At 35.2% G+C, this 18,592-nt stretch overlaps 2 protein-coding genes across 2 annotated transcripts; both read left to right on the forward strand.

Moving 5' to 3' along the window:
* The first annotated feature begins 724 nt into the window (after positions 1-724).
* LOC133867418 (alcohol dehydrogenase class-P-like) lies at positions 725-3,739 on the forward strand. The gene is made up of 10 exons (XM_062304180.1): positions 725-899; positions 1,614-1,750; positions 1,849-1,895; positions 2,032-2,357; positions 2,461-2,543; positions 2,636-2,711; positions 2,798-2,859; positions 3,048-3,143; positions 3,234-3,395; positions 3,489-3,739. Exons 1-10 carry the CDS (start codon positions 863-865, stop codon positions 3,603-3,605), a joined length of 1,143 nt encoding a protein of 380 aa, XP_062160164.1. The 5' UTR covers positions 725-862; the 3' UTR covers positions 3,606-3,739.
* A 10,629-nt stretch (positions 3,740-14,368) lies between these two features.
* On the forward strand, positions 14,369-17,650 carry LOC133866597 (alcohol dehydrogenase 1). The gene is made up of 10 exons (XM_062303172.1): positions 14,369-14,529; positions 15,176-15,312; positions 15,477-15,523; positions 15,724-16,049; positions 16,151-16,233; positions 16,324-16,399; positions 16,535-16,596; positions 16,877-16,972; positions 17,052-17,213; positions 17,345-17,650. Exons 1-10 carry the CDS (start codon positions 14,493-14,495, stop codon positions 17,459-17,461), a joined length of 1,143 nt encoding a protein of 380 aa, XP_062159156.1. The 5' UTR covers positions 14,369-14,492; the 3' UTR covers positions 17,462-17,650.
* Positions 17,651-18,592: the final 942 nt, after the last annotated feature.

Raw genomic sequence — 18,592 nt, forward strand, 5'->3', positions numbered from 1 at the left:
AAAGTAAGTAGTTAGAATAGTACGTAAATGAGATGTAGGTGCTCTAAAAATGTTAGTAGTTAAAATTGAAAAATCTAATCTTTTTTGGATAAAATGAAAAGAAATCTACTTGGTCAAATCAGAATGCTCTAAAGATAGATTCTGACTATTCCTATGTTTATCTATTAATTTATTTTTTGTTGTAAAAAAAAAACTTTTTGAATTCCCCGTGAGATGAGATTTTGCTAACGAAAAAGCTTTGATTAATGTTACTCACTACCCCTACATTTTCCAAATATTATAAACTTTTTTTTTTTTTTTGTCTTATTAACTTCTAATTAACCAGGATCATATGGTAAAATTTTAAAATTGAACTTTTGATCTAATTCTAAGAAATATTATTTAATTTTGATGATGTCAGGTGATAAACAAAATATTATACTATCTTAATCCTAATAATTGATAACAAAGGCGACCAAATATTATAGGACTTCGATATTTTGGGCAACTGGCGGTCAACGTCAATCCCAAACTAAAATTGGGACAACCTTAAAAACATGTGCTGACATATACACGTTTTTTTTTTTTGGGCATATCTCACTCTTATCCTATCTTTATCTATCTTGCCACGTAGCCTTGCACCCGAAGGCCCCCCTGAGAACCACTAGAAGTTATAAATAGAAAAACCGTTTACCATGGCGATTACCTCTCCTCCTCTGATTTTTTTTTTTTTTTAAAAAAAAAAAAAAAGGAAACCTCTCCTTCTCTCACTAGCACTATATATACCACCACAGGCACAGGCACAGGCACAGACACAGACACAGACACTCGTCTTTCACAATCAAAACAAAGAAACCGATCACCATCATCATCCGATATAGCCATGTCGAGCACTGCCGGTCAGGTTATTAAGTGCAAAGGTGAGCCGCCATCCCCACCAGCTCTTTTCTGCTATATGATATTTGTTTGACTGGGTTCTCCATTTCTGATTTGGGGTTGGCTCTATACGGTTGCATGGTGGTTTTGGTGATCAGCGTCACTGTTTTCGCATTGTTTTTTTTACTTTTTGCTTCATTTTCATTTGCTGACATATGCGTTTCTTTTTTATGACGAAAAAGTTATTTTTCTCCCTCACGGTTTAGTGTTTGAATTTTCCTGGGTTGATCCTTTTTGTGGGTTTTAAATCTTTGTCATTTTGTAAATATCCAGATTGTTTCAGATGCATGGCCTTGTTTTTCCATTTTTCTCTTTTAAAATTTAAACTAGAGCATTTCTGGCCTTTCTGTTGAATGTCTTCAGAATAATCTTAATTTTTTTTTTTCCGATTACCAAGGAAATGGTGTTTTTGGGTTGTGTTCGGTTTTGTGATTGTTGAAAGTTATTATACTAAAAAAATATGAAAATTTCAACTTTTTTTTTTTTTTCCCGATTAAACACTGCACACTGAAACTTCTAGAAAATCTCTTCCATATATATGTTTCTTTCATTAATGCTCATGGTTAGAAAACGTATTTCTCTTTTTCAATTCTTGATTTACATAAGTTGATGCCTCTTCCTTGTAGCATTCTTGGAATTTTGGTATTTTTTATGTTTTGTTTGGATTAATCGTCTAACTGGGTATGCGTTTCCTGTAGCCGCGGTAGCATGGGAGGCTGCGAAGCCATTGGTGATTGAAGAAGTGGAGGTGGCACCACCTCAGAAAGATGAAGTCCGCGTGAAGATCCTATTCACCTCCCTTTGCCACAGTGATGTTTACTTCTGGGAAGCCAAGGCAAGGGGATATTGGCAATACTAAGTTTCGAAACGTTTTATGTTGCATGTCTTCGTTTTGGAATTTTTGAAACTCAAATGTTCCTTTGTATTGCGCAGGGGCAGAAACCATTGTTTCCTCGCATATTTGGTCATGAAGCTGGAGGGTATGTATACCTCTAAATTTTGAAGAGTATTGAGCATTCTATTCAAAATATGCCTAAAAGAGTTTCCGAAAAATTGTTTGTTTGTTTGTTTGTTTGTTTGTTTTTTTTTTTTTTTTTTTTTTTTTTTGTGGCTTAGAATTGTGGAGAGCGTAGGCCAGGGCGTAACTGATCTCAAACCAGGAGACCATGTTCTCCCTATCTTCACTGGGGAGTGCAAGGAGTGTCGCCACTGTAAATCGGAGGAGAGCAACGTGTGTGACCTCCTCAGGGTTAATACTGACAGGGGTGTTATGCTTAATGATGGCAAGTCGAGATTCTCCAAAAATGGAAAGCCCATTTACAACTTTATTGGCACCTCCACATTTAGTGAATACACTGTTGTCCATGTCGGCTGCCTCGCTAAGATCAACCCTGCAGCCCCATTAGACATTGTTTGTGTTCTCAGTTGCGGAATATCCACAGGTTCGGTGGAGTACTTCTTTGCATTTGAAGAATATATAGTGTCATTAATTCTCACTAATTTTTAGTTTCCATTGATCTATTTGGTTTTATGCCTAATTGAAAGGTCTTGGTGCCACTTTGAATGTTGCAAAACCCAAAAAGGGTCAATCTGTAGCCGTCTTTGGATTGGGTGCTGTTGGCCTTGCTGTGAGTTTTTCTTCTTGTTTCTATGTTTATTGCCTTTGTCAACTGCCAAAGGATTGTAATGATTTAATTTTTTTCTTGTTCTGATTTATTAGGCTGCTGAAGGGGCAAGAATTGCTGGGGCTTCTAGAATAATTGGTGTTGATCTGAACCCTGCTCGTTTTGAGGAAGGTGAGTTTGTTTTGTTTTCATAATCTGATTTAAGTTGCTATTTTATGTATATATTGACGATGGTATATTCTTAATCTCTTTGACAGCCAAGAAGTTTGGTGTCAATGAATTTGTGAATCCAAAAGATCATGACAAGCCTGTTCAAGAGGTTAGTTCAACACAGCGATCATGAGTGCTTGTAATCAATCAGCTGGCATGGCAAGCATGAATGTTGGGGGTTTTCTCATTACCTGCTAAAATCAAAGCCAAGCCTAGCATGCAAGGACTTTGTTTTTTGGTGCATGAAATTGCACTTGTCACTCTGTCTCTGTTCAACATTTGAATTTCCGTTGGCAGGTGCTTGTTGAGATGACCGACGGAGGACCGGATCGGGCTCTTGAGTGTTCTGGAAACCTTCAGGCCATGATCGCAGCATTTGAATGCGTTCATGATGTAACCACTAAACAAGTTTCTTGATATATAGTTCCAATTATCCATCCAATTACTACGTTTCCTTTGAAACTAAAACTTGCTTCTTGTCAGGGTTGGGGTGTTGCAGTACTTGTTGGACTGCCAAGTAAAGATGATGCATTCAAGACTCATCCTATGAACTTTTTGAGTGAGAGGACTCTGAAGGGAACCTTCTTTGGCAACTACAAGCCCCGCACTGATATTCCTGTCGTCGTGGAGAAGTACATGAACAAGGTTTCTAATTAATAACCATGCATGGACTAGTCAGAGGTTTCTATTTAAGGATATTATGACATAATGGGTAATCTGTGTTGATGTTGCATGCAGGAGCTGGAACTGGAGAAATTTATCACTCACTCAGTCCCTTTCTCGGATATCAACAAAGCCTTTGACCTCATGCTTCAGGGGAAGTCTATACGCTGCGTTATCAAGATGGGTGCATGATTGAAACGCGCGCTAGGGAGATTGGGCTTTTCTCTCTGCTCTACTGAGAACTTTTAATAAGAGATTTGTACAAATAAAAGAAATTTCACATATTATTATTTGTAAAATGTTATGAAATAATAAGTTTTAAGAAATTAACCTTTAATTTCTTAAGCCCTAATTGCCGCCTCTTTCTTATCGATCAGTTTATCATTAATTAAGTTGTTTTAGGCTACAATTGCGTGCCTGTTTCAATTACAGGCCCATGCATGGTAGTTCTTTCGCCCATGCATCTCCATATGATGTGATTTCAAGGTTTCCACCAGTTGAAAATTAGAAAAAAAAAAATAAAAAAAATGGGGGAATAAATCAACTATTTTGAGCGGATTAAACCTTCAATTGATCTTCGACCTCTAATTGTTGCATAAAAAAGCAATTGATATCTTCGCTCCTTGGATTGTTGTCATATGGCATCTACTTTAATTTCTATTAAAGAGAATATTACTGTAGCTTATTCTAGGAAAATAATTAGTATAGAATAATGCCTAAAATAAGGAGATCGATTGAAATAATATGAAATCATTATGATTATAAAAAATGTTAAGAAAAATTAATATGATATTTTTTGGAATCCTAACACTCCAGGAAAAGAAGAGACAAAGGAGAAGAGTATAAAGGCAGCGTGTAAGAATAAAATTACATAAATTACGTCACGTTATTTGGCATAAAATAAATATAATAAATAAGTACAAAGGAGAAGAGTATAAAGGCAGCTTGTAAGAATAAAATTACATAAATTATGTCACGTTATCTGGCATAAAATAAATATAATAAATAAGTACAAAAAGTAGCCTTACTGAATTCTTTACAATAGGCTTCATATTCTTGATTTACCATCTTCTCTTAGAAAGAGCGCGCTAACTAAATAGTAAATACCCTCAAAGTAATTATGGTTTTCTTCCTCAGTGTTCCACAAAACAAACAATTAAATGCCTCTCATCTATCAATGCACAGCATTTAGCAATCACAGGGAATTAAATACCTCGAATCTCAACGAGCTGGAGACGGCCACGGCCACCATGGCGGCGAATCCGCTTGCGTGGTTGAGGTCCACTTGGCCAGGAGGGTTTTTTGGCAGCCGCCTCCGGCTTTCTCCGGCATAAAGATGGTGTGGGACTGTGGGAGTCGCCCGGGAAGTGTGAGCGGGGAGAGAGAGAGAGAGAGAGAAGGGTGCAAGGATTTGAGCTTCATCCTTCAAGGATCATATACTAATAGATTCAAATTAAACTTGAAAGAACCATAATTGACTTCAATAAGAAATTAAAAAATAAAATCAGATTGGCTCTTCAATTTTGGGCAGCACATTGTTTTGGTTTCGAGAGGTAAAGGTCGCTTTCATACAGGAGGCTTCTGGATAAGATGGCCAGTTTGAGTGTTTGACCTTAATTACACTGAAACAATCCACAAATTACCAATTTTCAAAGAGGCCGCTCTCAGGCGTGGACCAAGTTTAGGCGTCCTCTTTCATTAAATATGAGGATAAACAATTTGATCAGCAAATACAATATCACCGATAAATATAGGATAATCTTTCATCCAAACTTATTTTAATGATTAATGAATTGATGCCCTCGATTGGAAATTGTTCTGCACTGTTTTTGAATCTTCAACTAGATGCCCATATCGACTTCAACGGTGTCTTTCATTTTGTAAAGCATGTACTATATATTTTGGAGTGAACTTCTAAGCTCCTATGTTAGGGCGTTTGAGATTCGATGCAATATTTCTAATTTTATTCATGCATATAAAATAAATTGTTCAAAATGAAACAACACATAAAAGAGAGAAGAGAAGTGGCATGCGAGCATAGGGGTGGCCAAATTGTTCCTTTGGCCATGAAAATGATTCGGCCACTTTTAATAAATAGTTCAGCCACCTCCAATATCCAACCCATCATTTAAAGGTCATTCCTTGTTATGCCCTCTCACATTCTAGGTTGTTTATGGGTGCAATACCCTAATCAGGGTTGATTTGATAGATCTTAGAGCCTAAGAAAATAAATATGACATATTTTGTATTGAGCTACATATAATTTTTCCTTTTCATTTCTTATAAAATTTCAATATCTGAAAAGAATCCTCTTCACAAACATCCCACATATATTCTACAAAATTGATATGGCAATGTCTAATAGCTCTTAGATCAGCCATTGTTAAATATATATAATGACTATTAAACTTTACCGCATTAGTTTTGTGAGATATTTGTGAAATATTCATATGGTATGTGTCTCAATTCAAATCATACTAATCCCTTCATCATTGTTTAACATATATGAATTGAAATCCGGGTTATGACTGGCTTTTTGTCAAGTCAAATTAGGCAGTTGCTTAAGGTCTCTATTCCACATCAGTATGGTGATACATGCAACGATTATGAAGGGATTTAGTGTGAATCAAATCTTATAAGTTGACACCCAGCAGCTAATAGCTTTTTCTTTCCATTTGATAGACAATGAAAGCTTTCTACCATTCTCTTTGTAAGACTTGAGTGCCTCGACAGAAAAGGGTGGCATTCGAATCGACATGACTCAGGCTGCTGAAAGGAACCACCTCAGGAGAAGTGTCAATAATTTCAAAGCAAAATCCCATTTTGGATCATAGAGAGGAATCATCGTAAATTGTCGCCCCAATCACCGGGCGATGCAGCAGCAGAAAAAGCCGAAGAAAAAAAAAAGAGAATGTGAAAGAGTAAAGAAGAAAAAAGAAAAATCAATAAAAATCTTGGATCCAGATCATTGGTAATTTTTTTTTTTTTTTTAATGGATTGCTAGCAATTCGTGCACTAAATATCAAGTGGGTAGACTGTCTAAAATTTATTTGGACAGATAAATTTTATAGAAACTCTCTTATATTTATTGTCTGAATTTTTTTTTTTTTGAACAAAATAGCATGTGCTATCATTAATACTGCAAACAGCCCATAGGCTTACAACTTGGAAGTAAGGAACAGGACCCTCCAACTCTCTAAGCCAGAAGGATCTGGCTTAGTAAAACAGCTGTCTAAGAAGAAATACAAATTTTACAAGAAGGACACTTGAGTTTCTCTTATAATAACGTTCATTCTCTAAAGAAAGATGGTGGATATAGCAATTAGCCAGCAAATATTCCTATAAAATTTGATCCAAACACAAGTAGGTTGAAACTGGAGAAACAAGAGAAAAACACAAAAAACACATAGACAAAAAACACTCAAAACAAGCTGCCGGCAGTAGGGGAAAAGGCCAAGATGCCGGACGACGATGTGTGAAGGACACGCGCCGTCACCAGGACCACCCAGACAGAGATCCGACGCCATATAACCGGTTGCCGCCGAACACGGCCTGAAAAAAGCGGAACATGGCCCTCACATGCACCACAGAACAGAGAGCTTCCAGGCGCGTGGGCGCCACTCGTCGATCACCAACAATCGATCCGGCAGGGGAGGAAGACGATGAGGAACATGGCTGGGGGGCGCGTGTCAAGCAAAAGTCGGGGGAGAAGTATAGATCTGGCTTCCAAAATCAAAGAAAAAAGTGGGAAAAAAAAATGGGCTAAAAATACTCGGCCGACGACACATTGGCTCGGCCACTTCTCCAAAGAAGACATCTTGAGATGAACAGTCCTGCCAAAACAAAAGAAATAACAAAGAAAAGCAAATAACAAGCCATCATAGTCCAAAAAGGCTAGGGAAAAGTCAATCACCACCGAATCTAGCCGGGGGAAACAAAAGCTCCACAACCCTAGAGGTCGGGAGAAAAACTAATCCCACTGGACCAACCCAAGGAGAACAGAAAACACCCTGACTCACGAGGAGGCAAAGGGATATCACTACCGGGAGGGGGAGGCGTGAGGCCACCCCCTCCCGGTAAAAACCATGCTCATAGGGGAGGGGCTCTTTTATTGTCCGAATTGCTAATAGTTCGAAGAGCAAAGTTATTGGAAATACATGTTTTTCTTTAGTATTATAAGTTTCTTATTTCATTTTCTAATGACCGCGACAATTCGGATGAAAATTCATAACATTATTGTAAGTCAAGACACCAACTGCATCCACTCGGTGGATATATCTTGCGTCCAATTTGACTAAGAGTCACCAAAATTAAATTATATCAAAGGCACCAACAACAGTTTTTAGAAATTAATTACATTTATAAAATTTCAAAATTGAACTTGAAATTCAATTGGAAGTACAAGGTAACATATATTTATCTGATTTCGATGGTGGTATATTAATATTAATTTAATCCTAATTAATTGATAACAAATGCAACATAATAAGTGGTCTATCCCACGGCTCGTCTCTCTCCTTCTCCAGAAAGCAAAGTCTTTCTTCTCTCTGTCGCCCTTGGATTTTCTTATGAAAACCGAGGAAGGAGGGAGGAGCTCAATCTTCCTCTTCGTTTGTCCGTTACGCACCGCACTAGCGTGTGGGTGGCGGACGTGCCACCGCCTTTCTGGCCTTTTTTTTTGGGGGGGGGGGGGGGGGGGGGGGGTTCACAGGCTTAATCTTCAGCTCCCCAATTTCTCCCACGCTAGATCTCCATATTCGATTTTTTATTTTTGCCTATGGTGATCTCCAGATCAGGTTGCAGAAGTTTTTGAAGTGTTTTTCAAACATCAGGCTAATAGCTTCCGCCAATGGATCATCATTCGAAGTTCATGCCCATTCTCTCGTCATAAACCGCCAGTTAAGGCGGCCGGCCAATTTCCATGGCGTTTGCACCAAGCTTTAATAGGACAATGTCTTTTATTTGTCACATTTCTTTTTTATTTTACGTTTTACAACACATATAGTTTTACTGGAGTTTATTGTGGGCTTGTCCAACCCTTTTATCACGTTTGATGTGTTCTAATCGTTTCCCTTTTCCTTTTTTCCTGATGTTTGCTTAAAAAAATAAAAAATAAAAAATCCTGTCTATCCCAAACCAAAACCATCAAGACTGTGATAACCCCAACTCATAAGGAATGAGATCGATCACTAACAATTCGAACTCGGAGGCGCAAAATTAAAAACTTGAGAAGCAGTAAAAATGTTAGTCTCGAGTAAAGCAATATATTAATGAAAAACTTTAAATTGCTTGTCACCATGGGTGGAACTAGGATTTGTTACGTGGGAGGATAAACTTACGTGGATATGACGGCGGTAATGATAACAGATTGAACTTTCTTATCAAACATGTGTTAGAATATATATTAGCTAAATGATTAAATTTTTTATTTTTTATAACTTTCAATTTTTAGAATAATTGATAATTTAATGTGAATTTTCTCTAACCCTTAAAAATTGATAGTATTTCTTTCTTATCACCTTTAAGTTTTTAAGACAAATGGTAATTTGATAGACTTCTCCTATCCTTTAAAAAATAATGGTATTTTTTGTACATGAGCCATGTATAATTTCATCCCAATCCCATTAATGTTAGATTAAAAATAAAATAAGATAATAATAATCATGAAATGATAGTGAGTTTGTGCACTACTCACTTGCAAATACTACTTTCCTTAATAAAAAAATCACGGAAATCAAGTTTAAAATTATGAAGTTAAAGAAAATTTTGATTTTTTCTTTTCTTTCTTTTATAAAACTAAGTCGATCTTTTTTTTTTTTTTTTTTTTTTTTGGGGAGTTTTCCTAGGTTTTGCATATACCCAATAACCTATGAGTAATACCTTATAAGTTAGGATAAATATTATTGCACAACAATATTGTACAACTTGTGCACAACATAAGACACATGAGTTGGACCTATGTGATGGGTCAAACTCACATGAGTTCCCTCCAATGTATCTTGTGTTGTGCACAAGTTGTGCAATGCTATTGTGCAAAAATCACTTCTCAAAGTAATTCTTAGATGATAGGCCTACAAGTGCTAAGAGACGGGAGATAAAAGATAGAACTATTCACCCCAAAAGAGAAGAAAAGACATGCTAGGGGAACGGATATTAAATATTGGAGGGACGCTCCTCATTGAAACTCCCTAATAACCGGGTTTTAAAAAACTTTTGGTAGAACATTCGTCCCCCCAATGCTGAACGTGAGTTCGCCCCTGCTTGTCACAAAGCAAAGACAACATTCTGAATTAAAAGCGCGCTCGTGCCGGTACACTGGTAACTCAATAAACGTCCTCCCTTTGTCTACTCATGCAGCTGCCGGTCTCTTGGCCTTGTTTGGCAAAGCATTGTGCAGAACAGGATAGTAGATTATTAATTTTGGAGTTCGAAAAAAAGTAATAGATGTAATATAAAGTAAAAAAAAAAAAAAATTGTATAAAAAAGTGAAAAAATTTTGTATTGTACTAGATTTCTTTATTTAAATAGTAATAAAAAATTATTGATGTGATATAAAAAATGAAAAAAGTTGAAATATTTTAATGTTGATTGTTATTGGAAAATGTAAAAATAAATTGAAAATTTTTTGTGATGTTTGCCAAATAAGGCCTTTATCTAATCATTAAAAAAAAAAAAAAAAACTAGTGGAATTCCTTAAAATATCAAAGTTATTGGATATATATACTTTAAATAAGAGCTGATCTAACAATAATTACGCTTTACCAAATCGTAATAAGATAAAAGAATAAAAGTAGAATGTATAACATTTTAAAAGAAAATATATACTAAAGCACATAGCATCTTTTCAGAGTTGATTACTGATTAGTCATACATGTAATCTTGTGTAGGCGAAGGTGGGCCCCATTTTGGCATCTTGTCTCACATGCACAACGGCAGATAATTCAAGGAAAAGAAGAGCAGCTCCGCAAAGTATCCCAAAACACCCGTTTTTTATGAAGAAGATTTTTTTTTTTTTTTTTTTTTTTTTTTTTTTTTTAAAAAAACCGTGCGTTGTCGTCTTAGGTGCAGGCAGCTATGGAGTCACTTGCTGTAAGGCATATAATATCTGCAACTGCAACCCATCAAGGTTCGCAAAGGAGAAGAGATCAACCAAGCCCAATTCAAAGAAGAAGGATTCACACCCAAAACGGGCGTTTTTGCTTCTCCGCGCGCTCTCTCCAAAAAATCTGATTTCCAAGGTATATATGTATATACTAACTTTGTTTTCCATGCATGGAAAATAAGAAACTCACCGCCACCGGCTTCATCCAAGTCCAACCAAGCCCCTGCGATTTCTTAATCTCCCTGTCGAATGGCCTTTTCCTCCCCGGTCCGATCATAGCTCCAGTTAAACCGTACTTGATTTCACATTTTCAGCTCTTTGCTTAACAGCTAGCTAGCACATGAAAAGCGTCGGTCTTCATGATTGGTTATGATTAAATAACTCAATTTATTTATTTTAATCGGCTTAAATTTTTGAAATAAAGGATGATTTAATATATATATACTGATCAGATAAAAAATAAATAAAATCAAGTGTCTACGTGAGGAACCAAAAAAGATTTTTTTTTTTTTTTTTTTTTGGTTAGTCGAGATATTAATTTGAGTGAAAATTTATTTACATTGAGAAATAAATAAAATAATAAAAAATTATTGAAAAATAGCAAAAATAAATAATTCAAATATTAAATGAAATGTAGATACTTCAAAAAAAAAAAAATAATATAACTTTGAGATTAAAATAGCAAAGAAATGCGTCGAATGTAAAGTAAAGTGATTGTCATTAAATTGTTCAAAGCCAATTGTTCTTTACTTCCTATATAACTATCTATTATAGCCTAAATTATACTCTCTTTATAAAAAAAAAAAATAAATACAAAAATATAAACTAAAGTGACTATACCTTTATCTCTATATTGTTTATTTTAATCGAGCTGTACTTTATACATGTAATAAAAAATATATATATATATATATATATATATATATATATATATATATATATATATATATATATAAATTGTTTTAATTTGTGAAACTTGGACAAAGAGTGCACTCTAAGCACTATAGATGGTTTTTATATTAATTCTTACTCTAGGTAGAACTCTCTGAAGAGGGCCGATTGGTATGGGACGGTAACCCGTCCCCTTGCCCCCCCCCTTTTCATTAAAATAGGTTTTTTTAATCAAAAAGCAATTCTGATTTCTGATGTGTGCATCAGAATTGCTTTTTGATAAAAAAAAAAAGCCTTTATTTATAATAAATGTCGGTTGAGGGATGGTTTTTCGTCCCCCAACAATCATTTCCCCTCTCCGAAATATACTATTTACTTACATCCAACCACTCATCAAAGCATCAACATTATAAAAAAGGAAGACTAAAGTGGTTGAGGGTGAGCAACTAATATTCAAGAGAGTTCTACTAGTTGTTCAACCTTATCTACTCATCAACCTCAAAATTTTCCTTTCGATATAAGAGATTTTCAAATTTAGGTTAGATAGGACTCACAAAGAAATGAAGATGATATAATACGATGCTTTTGAACTTTAGATCTTGTTTGGTTTACGAAATGACTATTCTAATGAAAAAAAATAAAAATAGTTATTACCGAGAATGAAGGAGTGTTGAATGGAATAGTTATTCACATTCTTTAGTTTAATGATAAAAGATATATCCATAATGGAATTGAATCAAAACTACTATAAAACCCTACATGTTTTTTTTTTTTTGTTTTTTTTTTTTAATTTCTAAAACTAAAATTCAAAAAACATTTGTTGTGGGTAGTCGCACAACTCCAGTGGTTGGCCACCCACCCATAGAAGAACATGGGGATGGCCGCACCAACCCTAAATCACCTTTTGGTGGACCAATGAGGTAATTCAGGTTTCAGGGTGGCCAAGGCCCTCCTTAATGCTAATCGGGATGGCCTATCCACCCCCAACGCCAAACGGAGGTGGCTAGCCCACCCCGATAAGCATCAAGGTTGGCCAATGCCACCCCCAAATTTATCAGGGTTGGTTGCATTACTCCAGGGGTGGGGCGGCCACCCATTGGGGTGGCTGACTCGTAGTAACAACAATGTTTTATTTTTATTTTTTATATTTTTTTTAGGGTTGAAATGTTAAAATATAAAAAATAAAATGTTAATTTTATTATTTATTTTTTTAAAAAAACTTTGTCAATTACTAAGGAATAATTATTCCTCTTATTTTTTTAAGAGGAATAAATATTCTCTTTAAAATGGAATAGTTATTCCGTGCCTAAGAAATTAAGAATAGGTCTCTATCAACAAAAGAATAATGAGACCTTAGTATTTGACAAAAACATGTACACTGTTTAAATAATACATGTAGGCTATGTAACTTGAGACGGAAATCAAGGGCTTGTTTGTTAAGGAATAATACATTACAGTATTATTCATGTATTTTTTTTTTTTCATTTTTTTATATTTTTCAATACTAATCAATATCAAAACATTTCAACATTTTTCACTTTTTTATATCACATCAATAATTTTTTATTACTATTCAAATAAAAAAATTCACTACAATACAAAATTTTTTCACTTTTTTATACAAATTATTTTTATTTTATATCACATCATCACTTTTTACTAATTTCAAAAATTAACAACTCATTATTATGTTATGTACACAAACAGGCCCAGCTACGTAGCGTTGAAACAAACATTTGCTCTTCTTTTTCACAGCCACTGTGCCAACTGTCCCGTCGACTATGTCAGCTCAGCCGCCATGTCGTCGTCGTCGTCGTCATCGTTATCATCAACATCTTCGTCATGGCGCGGGTCAATCCATAATATAATAAAACTATTTCTCAAGCAAACAAAAAAGGGCAGCATTCGGGCCCCACCCATCTCCTTTTTCTCAATGAACCAAATTTTTTTAACATTTTCCTATTTATTTTATTTTCTATCTTCCATATTCAAGGCAAGCTCTTTTTTTCTTTTTCTTTTTCTTTTTCTTTTTTTTAAAAAAACGAAATCCACCAATGACACCATAAAAATCACAAAATATATATGATTTTTTTTTCAAGTCTTATTACTTACCAATCTCAAGAATAAAAGTAGAAGTTTTTTAAAATAGTTGTTGACTAACAATGAATTGATTAAATAATGCATTTATATTTTTTTATTAGCTTAAATTTTTGAAATAAATAATTATTTAACTTGGTTAATGGGTTCACTACCCCTTCATTTTCCAAATATTAGAAGCTACTTTTTGTTTTGTTTTTGTTTTTGTGTTTTTGTGTTTTTTATTTTTGTTTTTTTTTGTCTTATTAACTTCTAATCAGGATCATATGGTAAAATTTTAAAATTGAACTTTAGATCTAATTGGTAGTACAAGGTAAGCAATATTTATTTAATTTTGATGATAAACCAAATATTATATCATCTTAATCCTAATAATTAATAACATAAGCTCTAAAATATAGACATAAATTAGCTACAGATTAGTTTTTAACTAATTTCTATAAACCGCTCTCATAAAATGATTTGTTTCTTATAACGTAAAAATCAAATTTTTTTTAATAATATGTACTTTTTAATTTTTTTAATCATATTAATAAAAAAAATTACGTACTTCTCACTTTTATTAAAAATACACATCACTTGATTATACTAATTTATAAAAATTAGCTACAAAACAGGTAACAATATACCATTGACTCTAAAAAAATATTATCAACAATTTTTTTTTTGGTTTTTTAGGTGGAGGTATTATACATTCCTTCTACTAGACAGGGATAATAAATAGTAAATTCCACAAATCAAGGAGTTTGAAACCACTTGGCCTTGAACCCGTAGGTGCCCCTGAAAACCACCACTGGTTTTGAATGGAAAAACACTAAACTTGGAATTAATTATGCTTGTTCATCAAGTTGTAATTCTTGGCGTTTACTTTTCCTCTTCTCACTGACACTATATATACCCCCACAGAGAGAGACACAGGTATAGACACAGACACGCATCTTTCACAATCAAAACAAGGAGACTGATCATCATCGTCGTCTGAGATAGCCATGTCGAGAACAGCCGGTCAAGTTATTAAGTGCAAAGGTGAGCCGCCATCGCCACCAGCTCTTTTCTGCTACAGGATCTTAGTTTTACTGGGTTCTCTGTTTCTGATTTGGGGTTGGCTCTATCCTGTTGCATGGTGGTTTTGGGGATCATTTGTCACTATTTTTCGCATATTTTGTTCTTTGCTTCCTTTTCATTTGCTGGCTAATGCAAAAAGTTTTTTTTTTTTTTTTTTTCCTTATGGTTTTAGTGTTTGCAATTTCCTGGGTTGATCCCTTTTCGTGGGTTTTAAGTCTTTGTCATTTTGTAAATCAAATATCGAGATTGTTTTAAAATGCATGGCCTTGCTTTTCCTTCTTTTTCTCTTTTAAAATTCAAACTTGGGCATTTCTGGTGTTTCTGTTGAATGTTTTCAGAAAAATCTTAATTCTTTTTTTTCGATACCGAGGAAAAGTTGTTTTTGGGTTGTGATCGTTGAAATATGTTATATTAAAAAAATGATTTTCTTTTTTCTTCTGATCAACACTGCACACTGAAACTTCGAGAAAATCTCTTTTATATGTTTCTCTCTCTGCTCTTGGTTAGAAAACTTCTAGACGCCTCTTCCTTGTATCATTCTTGGAGTTTTGGTATTTTCGATGTTTTGTTTGGATTAATCGCCTAACTGGGTATGCGTTTCCTGTAGCCGCGGTGGCATGGGAGGCTGGGAAGCCATTGGTGATTGAAGAAGTGGAGGTGGCACCACCTCAGGCAAATGAAGTCCGCGTGAAGATCCTCTTCACCTCCCTTTGCCACACTGATGTTTACTTCTGGGAAGCCAAGGCAAGGGGATATTGAAAATAACAGTTTGGAAACGTTTCATGTTTTTTTCGTTTTGGAATTTTTGAAAACTAGCTTGTTTACAAAATTTTAGAAAAAGGAAACTAGAGAACAATTACGTTTGGATCATTTTGTAGTTAAAACTCAAACGTTCCTTTGTATTGCAGGGGCAGACGCCATTGTTTCCTCGCATATTTGGTCATGAAGCTGGAGGGTATGTATACCTCTAAATTTTGAGAGTATTCTTTTCAGTTCGTTCTTTGAGTAATTAAATATAATGCATTCTCGGTGATACGAATTTTATTTCCTATAGTAAACTTGGTCAGTTGTTGAATTCCTTTATGAATTAAAATGCCTAAGAATTTTAGAAAAAACTAGTTTTTAGTACTTACTATATTCTTTTTTGTGGCTTAGAATTGTGGAGAGTGTAGGCGAGGGCGTAACTGATCTCAAACCAGGAGACCATGTTCTCCCTGTCTTCACTGGGGAGTGCAAGGAGTGTCGCCACTGTAAGTCGGAGGAGAGCAACATGTGTGACCTCCTCAGGATTAATACTGACAGGGGCGTTATGCTTAATGATGGCAAGACGAGATTCTCAATAAATGGAAAGCCCATTTACCACTTTGTTGGCACCTCCACATTTAGTGAATACACTGTTACCCATGTGGGCTGCCTCGCGAAGATCAACCCTGCCGCCCCATTAGACAAAGTTTGTGTTCTTAGTTGCGGAATATCCACAGGTTAGGAGGAGTTCTCTGCATTTGTATAATAGTAATGATACAGTGATTTATTCTCACTAATTTTCAGTTTCCATTGATATATTTGGTTTTATGCTTGAAAGGTCTTGGTGCCACTTTGAATGTTGCAAAACCCAAAAAGGGTCAATCTGTAGCCGTCTTTGGATTGGGTGCTGTTGGCCTTGCTGTGAGTTCTTCTTGTTGTTAATATGTTTTATTGCTTTTGTCAACTTCAAAAGGATTGTAATGTTTAATTTTCTCTTGTGCTGATATTTAGGCTGCTGAAGGGGCAAGAATTGCTGGGGCTTCAAGAATCATTGGTGTTGATCTGAACCCTGCTCGTTTCGAGGAAGGTGAGTCAATATGCTGAATATATATATATATATGCACACACACATTCAAGGATAGATACTTTGCTTTGTTTTCTTTATCTTATTAAGTTGCTATTTTATGTATTGACGATGTTATATTCTTAATCTCTTTGACAGCCAAGAAGTTTGGTGTCACCGAATTTGTGAATCCAAAAGATCATGACAAGCCTGTTCAAGAGGTTAGTTCAACACATCATGAGTGTTACTATTCTGTAATCAATCAGTTGGCATGGCAAGCATGAATTTTGGGGTTTTTCTCATTAGCTTCTTTTCCTTTTCATTTTGGTTTTTCCTTTGCTGAAATCAAAGCCAAGACTAGCATGAAAAAACTTGTTTTGGTTCATGAAATTGCACTTCTCATTCTGTTGAAGCTAATCTGGGTTTTGACTTCTCAATTATATCTAAGTTTCTGATTACAGACACCTTGTCTCTGTTTAACATTTGAATTTCGATTGACAGGTGCTTGCTGAGATGACCGGCGGTGGAGTGGATCGGGCTGTTGAATGTACTGGAAGCATCCAGGCCATGATCTCAGCATTTGAATGCGTTCATGATGTAATCACTAAACAAATTTCTTAAAAGTTCCAATTATCCAATTACGTTTCCTTTGAAACTAAAATTTGCTTCTTCTCAGGGTTGGGGTGTTGCAGTACTTGTTGGAGTACCAAACAAAGATGATGCATTCAAGACTCATCCTATGAACTTGTTGAATGAGAGGACCCTGAAGGGTACCTTCTTTGGCAACTACAAGCCCCGCACTGATATTCCTGGGGTCGTGGAAAAGTACTTGAACAAGGTATGCTTTTGTTTCTGTTTAACAACTTTTGCGGTGGCTTAGATGAACAACCATACTAATTGATTAACAATCCTCATTTACATACATCTTTTTTATAAGCAAGTGGAATGGCTAATCTGTTGATGTTGCAGGAGCTGGAACTGGAGAAATTTATCACTCACTCAGTCCCTTTCTCGGAGATCAACAAAGCCTTTGACCTCATGCTTCAGGGGAAGTCTATCCGGTGCATTATCACCATGGGTGCTTAAAACACTAGGGAGATTGTGCAGTGATGGGAAGAGGGCTTTTCTTTCTGGCGTGATGGGGACTTCTAATAAAAGATTTTGTAGTGTGGTTTATGATTTGTGCACAGAGAGAACAAGCAGTTTATGTATAAATGAGATTTCACATATGTTTCCCTTTGCCTTTTTCAATAATATTTTCCAGTTTGTCTCTTATTATGGGAATCTTTATGTTTTCTTTTGTGATTATGAAGCTTGTTTATGCAAATGTATCCGCAGGGCATCTCCTTTCCGCTTAATTCCTTATTCTTCCCGAACTCTTCCTAAATCCTTGCATAAAAGGGCCCTAAGCAGTAGACAATATGCAATGCTAATGGCTATGGTTCTTGTTTGCGCAATGGTATATATACCCAACAATGTCAATTAATCTTTGCGAGCATCAAAAGAAGAGCCTCAAACTGGTTAGCAAGTAATGGTTCTGATTCCAAATGCCCTAGTAAAAAGTTTCGAAATAACAAGTTTGAAGAGAAATTTACCCTTCTTAAGTCCAAACTACGACCTCTTTCTTATCGGTATTAATTTTATTAACATGTGTTGTTTTAGGATACAATTGTGTGCCTGATTCTATAACGAACCCATGGTTGCTCTTCGCCCATGGATCTCCATTACAGGATTTCGAGGTTTCCATAGTTGAAAAAAAAAAAAAAAAAAAAATGAAAGGAAAGAAAGAAAGTTTAACCAACCGCTTCAAAGGAATCAAACGTTTAATAGATCACTTCGATCTCCAATTATGCTTAAAGCAATGAGAAATGGCTTTTACGCATTTCTTGTCCATTTTTTGTATATCACTTTTTTAAATTTGAATTTGTAGGTCCCACAAAGATCCACATGTAGATCCTACAGATCTAATGATTAATTTAGAAAAAGTGATGTACAAAATATATGCAAAAGATGTACATGTAACATAACTCTATCATGAAAATATTATGAGAATGTTTTTGGGGATCCTATCATTCCAGCAAAAGAAGAGACAAAGGGGCATAATGGTAGCGTGTGAGAATAAAAACATTGATCAATAGAGGGGTAAGATTAGCGTTTTAGTGAGGGAGAAGAAAGTGGCAAGAGAAAAAGGAGATTAGGTTTTAGAGGAATTGAGAG

This window comes from Alnus glutinosa, chromosome 4, assembly GCF_958979055.1.
Source record: "Alnus glutinosa chromosome 4, dhAlnGlut1.1, whole genome shotgun sequence".
NCBI classification, from domain to species: domain Eukaryota; kingdom Viridiplantae; phylum Streptophyta; class Magnoliopsida; order Fagales; family Betulaceae; genus Alnus; species Alnus glutinosa.